The 18,799-nt window shown below is 39.3% G+C and overlaps 1 protein-coding gene across 1 annotated transcript; it reads right to left on the minus strand.

Annotated features, from left to right (window-relative positions):
- Window positions 1-175: 175 nt before the first annotated feature.
- Window positions 176-9,629, minus strand: LOC143735215 (uncharacterized). The gene is made up of 5 exons (XM_077225297.1): window positions 9,473-9,629; window positions 8,502-8,819; window positions 8,083-8,418; window positions 921-1,232; window positions 176-706 (listed from the first exon to the last, which is right to left on the minus strand). Exons 1-5 carry the CDS (start codon window positions 9,555-9,557, stop codon window positions 561-563), a joined length of 1,197 nt encoding a protein of 398 aa, XP_077081412.1. The 5' UTR covers window positions 9,558-9,629; the 3' UTR covers window positions 176-560.
- Window positions 9,630-18,799: the final 9,170 nt, after the last annotated feature.

Raw genomic sequence — 18,799 nt, forward strand, 5'->3', positions numbered from 1 at the left:
TGTTCTTGTAAATCAGCTCCTGTGTGATTGCACATATCTGATGACCCCACGCAAAAATGCAAACCATCACTCTCATACAGTATTACATCACAGACCTTAACCGAAGAACAAATACAAGAGATAAGATCAGATCATGAGACACGACAGCAACATGCAGAAAATAATCTCTCACTGCTTAAACTGAAAAAGTTTTATTAAACATAATTCCATGATGTTTAACAAATAACCTGGCAATAGAAAAAAATAAGAGGCTGCTTAAAAAACACAAAACTAATATGTGTCCAAAACTAACATTTGCAAAGTGAAAGCAATGATTTAGATATCAAGACTGGTGTTATTTACCCAAATTTTCCTGCTACATTTTACATTACGGTCTTTTTTAAACTGTCAAGCTGATCACTGATGACAGCATCAGTATGGACAATAAAAAAGCCCCAAAACAAAAACAAAGCCAGCACAAACACAAGATATTTTGTTAGCAAATTTTCTTTATGTACTTCAAACAATAGCGCAAACAGTATACATGATTCCTTCTGATGCCCATTTAAAAAAAAAAAAATTTAAATCTCAAATGCTTCATTTTTTGCATTTTCTGTTTTATGAGAGACCCTGTTTCGACAGCAAATCACAACAGCAGCTCCAACCACGACCAGAAATAGAACAGCAACACCAGTTACTGTTATAATAAATGGAGACCAATCTTTTGCTGTAATGATAAAGAGAACAGCCAATCAGTATTCTGACAATGTTTTCTGATTGGTTTGCACCTTTCTGTTTTGATTGTGAGTTTCACTATAATATTAATAGTTTACTTAATTAACCTTAGTTAATTTCAGAGCAATTTCAGAACTTATTTTCACAGTGCCGATCTTATTATGGTTTGTATTATTAGCCTACATTAAAACACTTCAGATACTCACAATAGACAGAAAGATTGATTCTCTTGAATATGGTGCGTCGGTTGCTGGTGATATCGAGATGATAAAGTCCAGTGTGTTTAGTTCTTGTGTTCTTGATGGTCAGAGATCCGGTCTTGTTGTCCAGCTTAAGTTTGCCTCTGAATCTCTCATCAGCACCATCAAATGTAGCGAAGATCCCATAGCTCATTTTTGCTATCACAGAGTCTCCATATTCACACCTCCATATTATCACATCATCTCTGTGTATTTTAGAAACACCAGATTCTAGAGTGACAGAAGTTCCCTCCATCACTGACAGCCTATTCCCTCCATCTGTCTCAACATACAGTAAAACACAAGAGAACATTCACAGACAGAGATTAAGCATACAGTAAAACATTTACGCATTAGGCATATGCCTTTTTACAAAGTTCCTTCATTCTCGGAAATGAAAAAGTCACAAAAAGCCGGAACAGCAGCATGTCAAAGACAGTCTCAAATATTCCAATAGCAATCAAGCTCAAGAGCAATACATCACACAATACATCCTCAGCATCAGCCAACCGCAAATAAGCCCATATTGAGGCATGTAACTAATCCACAATCAAGTGAGACAGTCTCTCTGAAATTTGATTAAGCATTCAATGTAAACGTGCAACGAGTGTACAGGCCACAGCGGTGAAGCATTCATGATTTGCACTTACAAATAAGTCAGATAGAATAAATGGTATGAGTATTTGGCGTGTTGTCTGAGGCATAGGCGCCGATTTATGTTTTCCTCCGTGGGTGCTCATGGGCGCACGCCCTTTAAAAAAAAAAAAAAAGTAACGTTAGGCTTAGTCAAAAAATGTTTGCATTTCAGAACCGAACGAGAAGCGCAGCGCTGCGTCTATGACAACTCGAGGTAGCCTATCGCACACCGGACGCGCACTTTGTCAGTTTATGGCCAGCAATATTGTAATGTTATGTTTAAGGACATTATGGAATTAAGATCATGTCTGTAGGCTACTATGTTACGATTGTACTGTACAATTAAATACAACCGGGGGGTCCGTTAACTGAATGAATTGAGAATATCCAACGCTATCTCACGACCAATTTGTACGAATTTGTACGAGTGATTAAAAAGTGGCTAATTCGTATGAATTCGTACGACCTCACTCGTACGAATTTGTACGATTTGTCTAAACCCACGTGATGGGTAGGTTTAGAGGCGGGGTCAGGGGTAGGTCATTCGTACAAATTCATACGTTTTGTGCAACTCGTAAAATGTGTACGATTTAGCAAAAATCGTACTAATTTGTACGAGTGAGGTCGTATGAATTCGTACGAATTAGCCACCTCGTAAAATTCGTACGAATTGCAGCAAAGGTTGAAGTCAGTACATTAACGACGATTTGAGACAAATAAATGTAAATTTAATATAAAACTATGTAAATCGCGCTCTGTGGCACGGCAGGATTTTGAACAAGGTCCTATAGCCGTAGCTGGGCGCCGCCGGTGTGTGTAAGTTACACTCATAGAGAATAATGTGTTCGAATTTTAAAAGACATGGCACTACGCGGCGCTGCGCTTCTCGTCCGGTGTCCGACCCCTTTTAGGAAATGGACAGCCGCCGACACGAACGCACACACCCATTTGATAATAAAGCCGTAAAGTAGGCTATCTTTCAACTCAGGACCATAGCTCAGGACAGCGCCACTTCTCACAAATACAGACAGGATTGGAGATCAAAAGTTTAACTGACACATAACCGCGATCAGAGGCGTTTTCATCTGAGAAACGCTGTGATTGGTGGATAGGATATGGAGCAGGTGACTGACAGCGACATAACCAATCACAGTGTGACAGACGCTTCACACTGCACCAACTGCAATGTTTAATTTTAAATTAATGTAGCCTAGGCAACTGGCAGTCTGGCACACACGTGGGTGACCGGTATTTTCCGTGGGTGCTCGAGCCCCGGAGCACATGGTATCGGCGCCTATCTGAGGAGACGGCTCTGAGCTCCTGTAACCCATACAATATGCTGTCACTAAATGGTTAATTAGTGGAGTGACGAATTACATGATGCCATTAGAGGGCACACTAGGAACACGCAGCAACATTGAATCAATTCTATGTCAATTCATAATCAATTATAATCAGGCGTTGTGTGAATAAGATAATCTTTTACTAATAACCCGAGGACTGCATTGTGGGAGACGTTTTCTGTTATTCTCCACAGTGTTTTCTGCCGAAACCTCAGATTTGTTTTTATCCTGGATTTTGTTTGGTTCCAAACCATACCGACTTCGATGGCGAGCCTGTCCCAGTGAGGGAGATTCTACAGAATGAACGTTTGGACGCAGTGTGGCCAGCTGTGTCGGATTTTATTTCTGCGAAATGATTTAACTGATTTGTAGGCTATCCAGACCTTGGATATTGCATTCCATGGAGTCCAGATCCTTGAATGTGTTTTGGTTTACTACCCAGGTAGATATAATTTATATTTTCCCAAGGACAATTTTGTTTTTTTTATTTTTTTTACTAAATGAAAGAGCTCTATTTTATTTTGGGGGTATTTTCTATTCGGCCGTAACCCAGAGTAGGCCTACTCCTAGCCTGGCTCCGCCCTCCTACGTACTTCCGCTCAATTTTCATTTTCCTTCAGTACTACGTCTCGGATTGTGCTGTAGACTTTGGTTTTCTCCAGTCAATTTTTTACCAGGCAAATCAGCGAACAGAGGGAGTGGGTGAGAACGATGACGTTGATGTTGTGCGTTATTTTGAGTTTTAGTTCAGTAATTGCACCGGAGAAAGATGCGAGCGAAGCCATTCGGTCCATTGTGGCAATGCTACCGAATATCAAGAAGTTAAAGCTGGAGCAAGAACAATCTTTGCTTAGTTTTGTTGGTGGCCATGATGTTGTTGCCCTCCTCACCACGGGGTTCAGGAAAAGACACGTCACAACCAAACATTAGCGATTGGTTATGGCAGATAGAGTGACTCTGGGCAGATCCAATAGTTTTAGACTTCAGTAGAGTACCCGGCTACAAGGAAGTTAACGCCTGTCAATGGAGCGGTGCCAGATTCTATGTACAAATGAAATGTACGAGAGTCTGGTGGGACCAGACTATAGTACTCCCGCCAAAAAGTCACAACTAACATGGGACAGCAGCCAGAAAATTATGTTGATGTTACTTGTCGGAACGTTAATCCTGTTTTATTTAATATTGTGTAGAACAAGTGAATGTGCGCATGTGTTTTCTCTTTGTTTTTTCTCTTTCTCTCTCTCCCTGTCGCTTCACCTTCATTTGAGAGTAACAGGTGCAGCAGTTATTAAAAGGGTGGGGCTGATTGGACTCATCGCATGGATATAAGCTGTGTGGAAGCCTTGTTCATCGAGTTCCCCACTTCTGCTTCATGGTGTTGTAGAGCGCGTGTGTGTACGGGCTTTGCCTAAAACTCCCGTGTTACAGCCGGTTGGCTGTCGTGTGCTTCTTTTGTAGTGTAAGCTGCTTGTGAGCAGCGTCCTTACTGTTAACGGTATAGGCCGGTAAATGTGATATCCTGCAACCCTTTTACTTAGTGTTTGAGAGGTCAGAGGCCCTTTGTTTTACTTTTCAAGCCCTTTGTTTTACTTTTTTCTCCTGTTTACTGTTTAACGGGGAGGTAAGAATCTTTTGTTTATTTCTAAATCCAGGAAAGACGATCTAAAAAATAAATTCAGAAGACCCGTTTTGTGGCCGATTTAACCCTCTCATTTCAAACTATGTTTTATTTTACAAACGAATGAAATCTTACCCCTACATGTAAAAATAAACATTGACTTTTTCTTGAATAATTTGTTGCGTTGTGGAGTGTTTACGGGAGCAGAAGACGGAACTCCGGGCGTCGCCTTTTAATAGGTGTCGCTTTCTATGTTAGTGCATGTGGCACGTAACAGTTGATAACCCCCAAAAAGTTGCAAAGTACGAATCCGAAGGTGTGCCAATCGTATGGAGGGGTTAGTCATTGGATCAGAAAGGCTTCTTGAGTCAGATGAGATTTTGATGGTCGTGGCATCAGAGGGTGAACCTCGCTAGGTGAGCTCTTGCAGGAACAGGAGAGATAACGCTTCTGCGGAAGTGAAGTCGGGTTATATGGAGAAGCTGAGCTTCTGCGGGAGCGGAGGAGGTAGCACTGCTGCAGCAGTGTTTTTATGTTGAAATGAGAAAGGAGGATCCTGTAGGAGAAGAGAAGATGACACTGATGCAGCAGTAGAACCAAACATGCTTTTCAACCAGCGTTTCCCAATTATCCAATGGATAAGATGGAGGGAGCTCCTGCTGGAGCGGAGGAGGTAGCCCTGCAGCGACAGTAGATGTATGCTGAAAACTGTTGAGGACTGTAGGTGATTCGATTGTATATATATGTATACAATTTATTTATAGCTGAAGGGCAGAGCTGGGCCGCAAAAGCTTCTTCAATAGCCGCGTTTCCACTGCCGGGCCAGGGCCAAGCCGTGCTAGTGCGTGCCAGGGCCAGTCGCGTTTCCTGTGTCACTTCCGGGGCTTGATCGGGGCTTACTCTGGGCCAACGGCCAGGATTTCTGGCCCGTGGAATACCTTGGGCCTAGGGCTGGGCGATATATCACACGATATTGTTATGCGCATCTCGTCAGTAAACCCGGTTCCTTGATTAGTAGTAAATCGCCTTCACCTGCTTTCAGATGGAGCGACATTTACTCTACAGCACAAACTCCAGTGTTAAATTAACACTCAAGGGTGTTAAAGTTAATGAGATAATTAAGTGATTAATTTAGTGATGTTTGAGCATTATTGAAGACACCTGATGTTATCAAGCAGAATCACTGAAGGAGAAAATCACAAATTGTAAGCAACCGTTATGGCGATAAGTGTTTGCTTTAGTTGGGCTCTTAACCTTTATACATTCACTTTAAATTTGTTTGTCGGCTGTTATTTGATAATAACAGTCAAATGAACAAAGAAAAGTGTGATCTGATAGTGTTGGTTATGTTCTGGCATAATCATGCTGTGATCTGAAAATGAATCTTATTGAGATAGTTTGGTTTAACTTACTGGCAACAACTTTGATTTTAGAGCATATATGAGTATAGGTATGTTTCTTATAATCCAAAATATTTAATAAACATTGTTCTGATCAAAACACTTTCAAATAAATTTATTTAGAAACACAGACATCAATAATCAGCCTATGAATCTCAACAATGGTGACAATAATAAAGCATGTTGCAGTGGGTGCCACCAATCACAACTCATTAATGGCTCCCATCATGCATTGCGATATGAATAAATTATGATCTGAATTTTCTATGTAATTTACTTTTCCTAATTGAATATTCTGCTCGTCACCATTGTTGAGATGCATAGACTGAATCTTGAAGTCTGTGTGTGCCTAAAAGAAAGTTTTTTTTTTTAGAAAACAACTTTAAGAAATCCTTTATAATATAGCTAAAATTCTGGATATTTATGCAGAATCACAGTTATGCTGTAACAAACAACATAAATCAAAAACATAAAGTTCAGATGATGACTGTCATAATATAACCAACACCATCAGATCACTTTTTTTTCTTTGTTCATCTGGCAGTTATAACTCAGATAAAGCAGACAAACAAAATCTAAAGTTAATAATATAAGGGTCAAGAGCCCAACTAAAGTAAACAATGATTGCTATAACGGTGGCTTACAATTTGAGATTTTCTCCTTCAGTGATTCTTCAGGTGTCTTCAATAATGCTCAATCATCACTAAATTAATCACTTAATTATCTCATTAACTTTAACACTCTTGGGTGTGGACTCATATACACTCCCAGGAGTGTTAATTTAACACTGGAGTTTTTGCTGTGTACAAAGAGCCGTAGTTAACTGACAAGCTGAGCCATATCGCATTAATTATCGCTGGCGATACGTCCGCGATATTGATGCGATATGGCTCAGCTTGTCAGTTAACTACGGCTCTTTGTAGTAAATGCCGCTCCATCTGAAAGCAGGTGAAGGCGATTTACTACTAATCAAGGAACCGGCTTTACTGACGAGATGCGCATAACAATATCGTGCGATATATCGCCCAGCCCTACTTGGGCCAAAACGGGCCAGCTTCGGCTAGAGGCGTGGTCAAGTTTATCGCTGTTAGGGAAAGTTATGGTCACATTTCACTTTTTTATATCGCGCAAAATAATCGCTGCTCGAAATGTAGAATCGCCTGTACTGGTCTGTCGAAGATACCAAAGTTTTTCTGAGCATTTGGGCAGAAGAAAGGGTACAACGTCAATTTGACGGCGTGTGCAGAAACGAGGATGTTATAAAATACATCGTTGCTGAACTTGCTAAGCTATGCATTCAGCAAACAACGCTTCAAGTTGTGCACCATGACCCATGAGCGGGAGGTCTAATCGTGCAACTCTGGACAGAAGGGTGCCTGTCTTTGGAGACTGTAGAAACAAGTAACCCAGGCAGTTCTTTGATGGCTGCTTGGAAGCTGACCAGTCCAGTCTTAGCTCATCCACTGCTTTTGAGAGGATCGTCAGTAGCTCAGTATCTGCGGGCTAACTGGTCGTCTCACTCACATTGCTGTTGGGAGAGTCTTCTTCCTGGACCACTAGTAACTTTTTTCATGGCCGGTGTTGACAATTTGTAGTCTCCGTCGGAGGAGCGGAAAACTGTCCTCAGCATAAAGGTCCTTACACAACGGGACGAATATCGGCGCGCGTTTTTCAATGCGTTTTTTGTGTTCACACCCAAGAGATTTTCGCTGACGATGAGCAGAGTGAACATGCAAGTTCATTCCCTGACATTAGATGCCGCTTAATGTAAAACAGAAATACCGTGGTACACAAAGTGGCGCTGCGCAACTTTACGCTTCCGACACTCGCTTGTCACTCAGAAAAAGAGAGCTAGTTTGTCGCGTTTGTCATATTGTTCTTTATGTTCCAACATAACATCAATATGTTCGGTATATTTTTTGAGGCATTAAGTGAAATTTTAGGGTGGTACGGCTGTTCTCATCACGAGACATTTAAAAAAGAGAAAAGTGTGGTATTCTCTCCTGAAAGAACTAAAGAAAATTGTAAGAAACATTTCTGAGAACTTGGCACGTGCGTTTACACCTAGATTTTTAATTGACTTGTTAATGACTCTGAGATCCTTCAAGCATTTCAATATTAAAGTGACTCACCAATGATAGTAACTCTGAAAGTCTTGTGTGTGGTGTAACTGCTGCCGCTCTTGGTGATGTCTACTTCATAAGGTCCAGAGGTGTTGGGTCTGACGTTAGTAATGATGAGCGATCCATTCTGCCGGTTCAGATGCAGTCTGTCTTCAAACCTCCCATCAAGAACATTAGCAATGATTTCAGCTGTTTGATTTTTTAGTTGACCGATGACTGTGCCTTTAAATTTCCAGGTTATCTGAGCATCTCTCTGTATTGCAGTAAGTCCAGGCGATAGAATGACAGAGTCTCTCTCCAGTACCGGCACGAACTTCACTCCATCTGACACCAGATTATTCACACCTAATGAACAGAAATATTTCTGTCAGAGATCAAACACTTTCACCTTGAGTCTCAAACCTCACCTAAATACCTGACATACTCACCAGTGAGACTGAATGTCTTGTATGATATCCCCCTGTCGCAGTTGATCTCAAGTTTATAAAGTCCAAAGTCTGTGATTCTAACTTTCCTGATCTTGAGATCTCCAGTCTGATGGTCCAGCAGCAGTGTCTGTCTATTAGGGCAAACAAGTACTATGTTCTTATTAGATTCACTACTGATTCTAGCGATGAGATCTTCTCCAAACCTCCACTCAATTACACCATCTCTCTGTATTTCTGTAACATCTGTATGTAGAGTGACAGAATCTCCCTCAATCACTGATACAGACTCCACAACATCTGTCTCAGCACCAGACACATCTGCAGAACACACAGAAACAGTTATTTACTTTGAATTTCTTTACTTTTTATTTCAAAGAAGAAATAAAATCACCCATCGCCTAAACAATATATAGGCCCTATGACAGATTTACTCCAATTAATGTCTAGAAGACGATTCAGAGAAATGAGATGCACTAGAGATGAGATGCACTAGAAATGAGATGAATTGGCTTTTGTAACAGCATAAACTACCATTCTAGACATTTCTAGTAAAAAAAAGCTTTCTCTCTCAGATAAATGCTGTTCTTTTGATATTTCTATTCATCAAAGAATCCTGAAAAAACTGTTCTCAACATTGATAATAATAAAATGTTTCAAGAGCAGCAAATCAGCATATTAAAATAATCTAAAAGATCATGTGACACTGAAAACTGGAGTAATGATGCTGAAATTCAGCTTTAAACACAGGAACAAATTACATTTAAAATATGTTTTGCTATATTTTGGTACAAATAAATACAGCCTCGGTGAGAAGAAGATAATTATTTTAAAAAACATAAAAAAAAAATCTTTCTGATTAAACCTTTGAATAGTAGGCTAGTGTAAAAAAAAGAAAGGGGAAAACACACTAGGGGTTCTCAAACACGTTTCCACCAGTAAATAAAACCAAAGCATTGCAGCGTTGCACTTACCGTTCACAACTAATGAGAAAAGAAAGATTATAAGGCTCTTCATACTGATGATAAGTTGAGTCTGGTGACACTGAGACTCCAGCATGGATCCAACAGCACAATTTAAAACCAAGGGCGTCGAGGATCTTATTGTTTTCAGAAGTCACGTAACTGGAGTACGGGAATTTGCTGGCACTTGCGTGTTTCATTAGGCGTGTCAAAACTTGACTCCAAAAACTGGTACAGTCGAGTGTAGTAGACCTTTAATGCTTTTTTGTTGTTGTTGATTTTATTTATTTTCAAGCATTACAAACATAACCTAAAATCGAACAAGAGAACAACACAGAGAAAGAAAGAAAAAAAATTATTATGGCTCACCACTTCAATAAATCAATCTGGAAAAAGGTGAAAGAAAGAAAGAAGGAAAGAAAGAAAGAAAGAAAGAAAGAAAGAAAGAAAGAAAGAAAGAAAGAAAGAAAGAAAGAAAGAAAATGAAATGATTGTACAAACAAGATGCCTTCCATATTGATACTTAAATATACCTTACATCTTTAAACCTCATTAAACAAACCCTAAGAATAGAGGATATATTTAAACCCATATATCAACTGGATCCCACCTTACATACAATTTCCTCCTTTTAGGAACATTTCCAGTTGATAATGGGTCTCATTCACCAATAATTGCGCACTTTCTTCATATTTATAGGCACATTTGAACTTCTCACAAGACTAAACTTTCTGCCTAAATCAACAACACGCGTGTGCAGCGGTTAAGTGGGGCGGAACGATCCGGAACTGAGTTCCGGCACCACAGATAAATTAATAAATAAATAGATGCATTAATCTCAACGAATCTCGCTGGGCCCGAGATGGGCCGACCGACCCCCTTCCTTCCCTCCCAAATTACAAATGTGTGATGCACTCACGATGATTGAGCGCGGTAAAGTTAGTTTTAGGTTCAATATTTGTCGGACATTTGTTTTCCCTTGGCACTGTTCTATAGGGCCGGTGTTCTGACGATTTGTGCTGCCTTGTCGAAAAATGCTACCGTAGCGCGAATCGATTGCAGAGTCTGTTGATTTGTGCTGCCTTCTCAAAAAATGCTACCCAAGCGCGAATCGATCACAGAGAATGTTGATTAATTCTCTATTGTTTCCATAATGGTGTAAATCTCACAATATTATGACATCTTTATTTTATTTAAATCAGGGTAAGTGTATGGGGAGCATATTTTGATATTTTAAATGAACTAGCAATTATCACATTTGATATAACAAGTAAAAATGACATTATTATATGAAATACAATTATAATAAAATTCGAAGTTATGAGTACAGTATACTGTACTGTTTTTGTTTTTAAAACGGTGTGAAAAGTAAAAATGATCATCAAATATTCATCTTTGACCTGTCAAAGTTTCCTACAAGTCTCCACAGCAAGGATGCATAGATTTATGGGCGTGGTAAGCAGAAGAAAAATGAGTCTGCACATGCGCATAACCAGTAAGTAGCACATCTCGATGGGTAGCATGAATCGTCAGAACACCTGCAGTCTTACAAAGATATCAATAGCAGGATTCGTTTTAACATTATGTAACCATTGTATAGAGGGAATGCATTAACGTCACTTTCCCGGCGGAACACGCCCCCTCAGCCGGACTGAGTGGCAGAAGAGCTGCTGCGTGACTGGATTTAATAGGGGAAACTGCGAAAACGCAAGTAAAACAAACTATTATCAGTTTAAACTAAAAGTTGGACTCGATATAGTGTTCCTTACAACTTATCAAAGATCCAGTGATCCATGGATATTGACATGCAGCCAGGAATCATGTTTCCTAACATTTATATGTGCCTGATTTTCCTCCCCGGGGAAATAAATTAAGAAAATTTGCCTTTAAACGTTATAAATACAATATTAATAGGTCTTAATCCGAGTGATCACTTACATTAATGTTATACTGTATGTCATCATATCGTCAAGCCCTAAAACATGTATAGTTTTTTGTCAGTGTTTATTTAAAAACATCCAATTTTGCAGAATATAGTCTGTTCTGTAGCTTTTTGCAGTCTGTAAAAATATACAGTACCTCAGATTTCTGGTCAAATCTAGTTGTACAGTTAATCGCAAAGCTCTTTCCCGTTTTAGATGTGTTTTGTGTGTTTTTCACGGCATTCACCCTGAAAACAAATGCTGCCGCTCAGTCTTTTTGCCACTTGTGGGCGTGACCGCAATCTCTCCGGCCGACGGTGACGTCATGCGCATACCTCTATATCGACATAAATATTCGTTCAAAATCACCTACTTGCATTAATGCTGCATACCTGAGAATGCTTTGACGCGTTTCAACCAGTAACGTGCGGTGAAATCTTGTCATGGGTAGGCTGTGACCTATCAATGTGGCATTTATGTTCATATATTCATTCAATTAAAGGTTGTATTAGTGATTTCAGGCCCAAAAATAAATGTCTAATCTTTCCTAACGATCCGCTAGCTGCCCGCCCCATAAGCATGCCGTCCAAAAACTGCGTCTCTGTAGGCAGCCTAGGCTCTGAGATCTGCACACAAAAACAAATGGGTACAACCGCCACTCAAAACCAAAATAAAGTGTTCCAACCAATCACTGACAGGGGCGGGTGTTGTGAGGTTTTGCGCTCGTGCACGGCTGGACGCGAAATCGGAGCAACACCCGCCCCTGTCAGTGATTGGTTGGAACACTGTTTATTTTGGTTTTGAGTGGTGGTTGTACCCATTTGTTTTTGTGTGCAGATCTCAGAGTCTAGGCTGCCTACAGAGACGCGGTTTTTGGACGGCATGCTTATGGGGCGGGCAGCTAGCGGATCGTTAGGAAAGATTAGACATTTATTTTTGGGCCAGAAATCACTGATACAACCTTTAATGTAGCAACCCAAGTTCATATCAGGCATCATCACATCGCTGCCTGCATACAGCAAAGTCAGTCATATGTGAGGCTAATGCACAATCAAATCTAGGAATCAAATGAATGGAAACATCTATCTTATGACTTATACAACAAACAAATGTTTTGTGCGGGACACAGTAAGAGAGGGAGGCGGCGCGTTGTCAGCGAACCGACAAGCAGCCTAGTCATTCCTTCAAAATGCGCAAACGCGCACAGACAGCCACATACACACTATTGGTCTGGTCACTCTGGTGACGGCGCACCAGGATTTGAATAGGCTACAGTCAGAAAACATTGTGTCAGCAGTACAGCTTTACAGTACAAAAACAGCTTAAATTCGCTCCTACAAACTGCGCAAGGCGCACACACCGACACGCAATGAGCGTCTGGCGACGGCGCACCAGGATTAAAAAAAGAGAACTACAAAACAGCATTTTAACCCTTACGAAATGCACCATAATCGCACAGATAGACCTACAGTACAAATATGGCAGAGGTGACGGCGCACCAGGGTATGGAAGAGAGAACGTTTTGGTGTCAGCGCACAGCAGGCCTATAACTGTTAGCCCACCATCAGACAACAAACACAAGCCAATATAAGGGTTTTAAAAATAATAAATAAATGAATAATTTAACTTTTAAAGGGGGTGCTTACTTTTATTTGTAGACGAAACTCCTTTTCCTCGATTTACTGAAGCCTATAAAACACATTTGCAGCTGCACAGCTAACGTTAGCACAGTGAGCGTATGGCTCGCTCATAGGCTGTGCTGCGGCAACTGCACATCCAATGGCGCGGGCGCCTCTGACGTGAATGGAGCAGAACAGACTTTCATCCTGGCTCTTATTTCCATTGAAAAGGAGAGACTCGTGAAATTGAGAAATACACCCAACAATGAGGACTTTTACAAAAAAGTAATTGACATCTTTGTCCAGAGGGATAGACGCATGGACTTTCCCGTTAGCGACCACAGCTCTTTTTCTTCATAGGACGCTTCCAACGCTAGGCGCCGCTAGATGCTAAGTAGCTTGAAGCGGGGAGTGAGTGAGAGCGAGTGGATCACGTGACATGAAGCACGCTCGGTCTCTGCCTCAATGTTGATAATTCAAGACAGCACGAGAACTGACTGCGCATGCGCAAATCTACGTAAACTACGTTCTATGGACCAAAGAGGCACTGCTAACCTCTGCCTCAATGGCCATGGCCTTGAATTTTCTGCATGAAACAATGATTTTTAGGAGCAAACAATGGCAAAAGGAGTATATTATATGTGTATTCCTGAAAAATTGTGTTACAAAAATTAATATTTGGAATAAAATAAATGCAATTAATAATGTGGTGAATTAATAAAGCTCTTGGAATTAATAAATGTAATGTCAACATTTCCTTTGGTGAGGCACTGCCTACCCTGCCTACCCTGACTGCACGTCCCTGGTTTCAACGTCTGTCAATTCCACAATCTGCGTTAAACGTAGCCTATAATCTTTATTATTTAAAATCACTTTTCAAATTCCAAAGCTTGTAGGAGGTTCCTATTGGCAATACTGACCTGGTAGCCTTGAGTTGGCCTAATTTAACTTATCTAAGAAAATGATTAATAAAACTTGTCAGTTGAGCCTATGTTTACTTTCTTCACTGACACAGACAAAAATGAAAAAAGACTATCAGTCATAGTTCAGCTTTAGGAGGGGAAGAAATAGGGCAGGATAAGGAGACTGAGATTAAAGAAAGATGGAGATAAGGAGATGACATGGTTTTAAAGCTATTTATTATCCATTTTTTTGGCCTTCAAAAGTCTTTTCCACATAGGTCAGAGAAAACCAAGAAGTTTTGTGATATTTGGTGCCGCGGTGACACTCTTTTCCCAAAAAGTATTGCTTACCAGGATATTCTATATGTTGTCCCACGGTGAGTCATTTCCCCCTGTTGCACCTACACAAAATTTGAGGGTTTCCCCACGCCAAATCCCACGTTAACCACTGTGCGTGTCTGCACATGAATTTCTTCTTAACTGTCTTCTAATGTTGATGATTCCAGAGAAGCATACTCTACATGAGATGCCAAGTAATTTACATAAAACATGCCCAAACCATGTCCATATATAAAAAGTCTTTCGGCACACCGTTTTCTTCCATCACTCTCAGCAAACATGACGCATGAGAGAAGTGTTCTCTAAACAAGTTCAAACACAGTGACACGTTTTCATACATAGCCTCTCCCTGTCTTTACAATGATTTCTTTCATTTAATTTGCCATTTGAAAACAAAATACAAGCCTATTTAAATATAATGAAATTTTAATCCCAATTTTTCTTTTTCAAATATCACATTAAGAAACGGTACACGAAATGAAATGAATATAAACACTTCATATTTTCCACAAATGTTTAACATCCCAGACCAGTAGAGGACCAAAAATCTATTTTTCAAATATATATTTAAATCATTACTGTTTTATGGAAGTAATAGAGCAGTGTTGGAAACTGTAAGTTTTATTAAATGTAAAATAATAATGAATATAGAAGCTCCATGTATATCAGTAAAAAAAAACAAGGTAAAGCAAGCCATAAAAATGTATATAAAATAAAAAGTATTTTCACACGACAACGATGTGCTATAAATGGAAAGGTGTCCATTTGCATTTTCCGCGCACAGACCACAACATTTTCAAAGCGATCCCCTTCACACGGTTCAGCAAAAACACTGTATTTTGCCATCAGGCCAGTAGATGGAGATGTAATTTTGTAAAAAACAAAACAAAAAAAAAACCACTATGTGCTTATAGACTAAACATGTAATAAGCATGTGCATGATGTCACCATTTTCACAAATTTGTGTTTTTATAGTTTACACAGAGACGACACAGAGAACAGTATAGTTTAAATAAAACTTGCCATTAGAAACCCGTTTTTTAAAAGTATGTTTTCAGGCACCCAAAACACTGCTATTGTGTAAATGAACAGTCAAAACGGATAAAAGGTTTTCAGTTTTTAGTTCAAAAAGGTGACGTGTAAACGGCCCCTAAGTGAAGTTGTGAAACCAAAAATAAACCCACAGACTAAAGTAATCTTTAATTATTAGTGAGCTAATTAGTTATATTGTATTGTCTTGTTTGTTACGTACACTCTACAATAGAAGGAAACATCATGGACACCTCATCCCTGAACGTGACAATATCTCTTTTTCAGCTTTCCTGGATGTTATGATGTCATAAACTAAAATAAAAACAGTAGCCGCGCCCACCAGAACAGAGAGGACCAATCAGATGAACACTTCAGAAGCATCACAACAGAAAGCACAATCTGAGGAAATAGAAAAACAACATGATACACTTGTGAAAGACCAACAACAGACTGTACAAAACAAATAAGGCATCCAAGATAATTATGTCAATGATATAACTAACATACCTGAACATGGCTGACAGAGCTCAGTGTTGTTGAGATGTGTGGTCTGGTTGCTGATGGGATTGTTCAGCACACAGCTGTACGAATCATCCACTCCAGATGTAAAGAGAGGCTTCTGTTGAGATCACACACACTGATGCTGGACAATACACTGATTCCTTTGTACCAGGAGAGAGTCACATCACTCACATTCAACACTGAACACAGCAGCGAACATTTGGACTCCGAAGATCCTAATGATGAATTTGGTGGGAATTCATTGATAATAACTGGAATGGGCAGACGAGCTTAAAAACATGAAAGAATAAAGAGACATGTAGCTTTCCTGCAACTGTCCATAACATACAAAACACAGAGCAACCTGTAAATCTCTACTCACTGTAGACAGTAACACTGAATTTATGTTCTGTCTTTTTTTTTGTTGCTGATGGTTATTTGATAATCTTCAGAGTCTGTGGTTCTGGTGTTCATGATGGTCAGAGATCCAGTTTGAGAGTCCACCTTCAGTCTGTCTCTGAATCTCCCATCAAGAGCATCTTCCTTTATTGAAATGTAGTTGGTCGCGCGGTAGATTTTCGCTAAAAGAGGCCCGGTGGTATTAAAGTTCCACATGATCAGATCATCCGTCTGTAGTTCAGTATCAGTCTGTAGAGTGACTGAATCTCCCTCCATCACTGACACTGACTTCACTGCATCAACACCAAACACACCTGGAGAACAGAGACAAAACAAGTCAACTGTGCAGATTAAGGTTTTTAAAGGTATCTAAATTAAGCTTGAACTGAAATTAGTGGTATTGAAACAATTGCAAACTCTGGAAAGTCCAATTGTTGCTTTCAAATGAGATCCTTTAAGATAAACAGATCTCAGAGACGCATCTTCATATGTTTGTAACTTACTGTTACGTCCCCAGAGCTCTGGGTACGTATTATAGTGATTATTTTCTGGCATTGCTTGTGGTTTGTGTGTTTGTATTTCTTCTAACAGGTAAGATGGCTTCTGTAACAGTTCCGGCAGCTGATTGGTGGTTCAACGGCTGATTGGATCTTGGAACTCCTCCCACTCGTCAGTGGCTGCAGCTGGCTGGGCTCTTTAAAAAGCCTAGTTTGAATCAGTTCACTCTCTGGAGGGTGGATCGGCTTCCGATTAAGGTTGTCGAGGGGAGGAACAGGACGCCACACGTTGGAGACTTCCACGGATCCGCGGTCGGCGTTAATTTTGTATTTCATAGTTTATTAATGACAACTGACAATTCTGATAGTTTTGGACAGCTGTTGTGCAGTCATGGAGGAAGATTCTGAAGAATCGATAATGGAGGATAGGGAAGAATTTACGGAGGTATATTTGGGAAAAAGTCAAAAGAAAAAAAATTCAAAACGTAAGAAATCTAAGGATCAAGAGGATAGCGAAGATATGACGGAATCAATGCAGGATAATATAAAAAAAAAGACAAAAGAAAATCAAGAAATTGTAAGAGAGCAAACTGTGCAAAATGTTAAGGAATCTGGATTCAAAATTATGTTGACATTTGAAAAGAGTACAGGAACACATTTGCATCCAATAGGTCTATCCAAGGCGATCGATAAAATCATTGGGTCAGTGGTTTTGGCTGAATGTTTGGGACAAGGGAGAGTAGTGATCATAGTGAAAGATAGTGGGGAAAAAAACAAACTACTCAAGATAAAAGAAATGAACGAAGAAAAGGTCACATCCAAAGAGATTGGAGTAGATAAGGGGGAAAAGGGGGTGATATAACTTTCTAGCCTTTATTGTTAAGGTAATTAATGTCACTGCTATGTTGCCAAGCAGATCAGCAAAGATTAAAACAATTCTAGAAGCTGCATCAGAATTCCTAGGGATCTCTGGGATTTCAGTAAGCACAATACATGAAATTCTAACTAGAGCAACATCAGTAGAAGTTTCACAGACATCTGAGTAGATTAATGGTGATATTTGTAATGCAATGGAACGGAAGGAGCCTTGTAGCAAATGGTCAAGAATTTAATTTTTTTTTTATTAGATTTGGATCATAAACCAAGTATAATTTGTGTTCAAGAGTCTTGGCTTAAGCCAAACCTGCAATTTGCATTACCAGGATATAAGTCTGTTCGAAAGGATAGAGTTGGAAAACAAGGGGGAGGGGTGGTAACCTTTATAAAAGAAGGAACAATATATAGGGAATTATGTGAAGTTAAAGATATGGAATGTGTTGTGGTTGAAATATATCTTAGAGAAGAATCAATTGTAATATGTAATTTTTATAATTCATGTAAGAAGATTTCATTAAAGTTGTTTGAAAAGATTAAGAAAGAGAAAAAGGAATTATGGTGTGGTGATTTTAATGCTCATAATTGGTTATGGGGGAGTAAAAATATAGATTATAATGGGGAAGTAATAGAACACATGGATGATAGATTATTAGTATGTTTAAACACAGGAGAAGGAAGAAGGTATAATTTGATAGAAAATTCGGTATCAAGTATAGATTTAACATTAATATCAAATGGTATGGCTGATTTATGTGAATGGAAAGTAAATAGCGAGAACACAGTTGGAAGTGACCATTTCCCAATTATTTGTAAAATAAATGTAGATAATAATCCAGAATGTTTACTGCAAAAGAAATGGTTGTATGAGAAGGCAGATTGGAATTCTTTTAGTAAGCATTGTGAAGAAAATAAAGATTTAGTGGTAGAAGATTCAGTAGAAACATTTTGGGATTCAATTACAAGTATAATAATGGAAGCTGCAACATTATATATACCACAAAGAATGTCAGGTCAGAAAAACAAAAATATTCCATGGTGGAAGGAAGAGTGCAGTAATGCAATTAAAGAAAGAAATAAGGCATTTAAACAACTCAGGGAAAATATGAGTATGAGTAATCTGGTGGAGTATAAGAAAGCAAGAGCTAAAACAAGAAGAATAATTAAGAATGCGAAGAGAGAAGGATGGAGAAATTTTGTTCTACCATAGGAAAAGATACTTCTATGGATAAAATTTGGAATATGTTAAGGAATA

The sequence above is a fragment of the Siphateles boraxobius genome, unplaced genomic scaffold, assembly GCF_051911475.1.
Source record: "Siphateles boraxobius isolate OS27281-9 unplaced genomic scaffold, OSU_SipBor_1 13, whole genome shotgun sequence".
Classification (NCBI taxonomy): Eukaryota; Metazoa; Chordata; class Actinopteri; order Cypriniformes; family Leuciscidae; genus Siphateles; species Siphateles boraxobius.

Coding starts and splice junctions, on each gene's coding strand:
- LOC143735215 (XM_077225297.1), bottom strand. CDS start 9,557: ATGCTGGAGTCTCAGTGTCACCAGACTCAACTTATCATCAGTATGAAG. Junction 8,820..9,472: donor TTTCTCATTAGTTGTGAACG/GTAAGTGCAACG, acceptor TGTGTTCTGCAG/ATGTGTCTGGTGCTGAGACA. Junction 707..920: donor AATCAATCTTTCTGTCTATT/GTGAGTATCTGA, acceptor TTATCATTACAG/CAAAAGATTGGTCTCCATTT.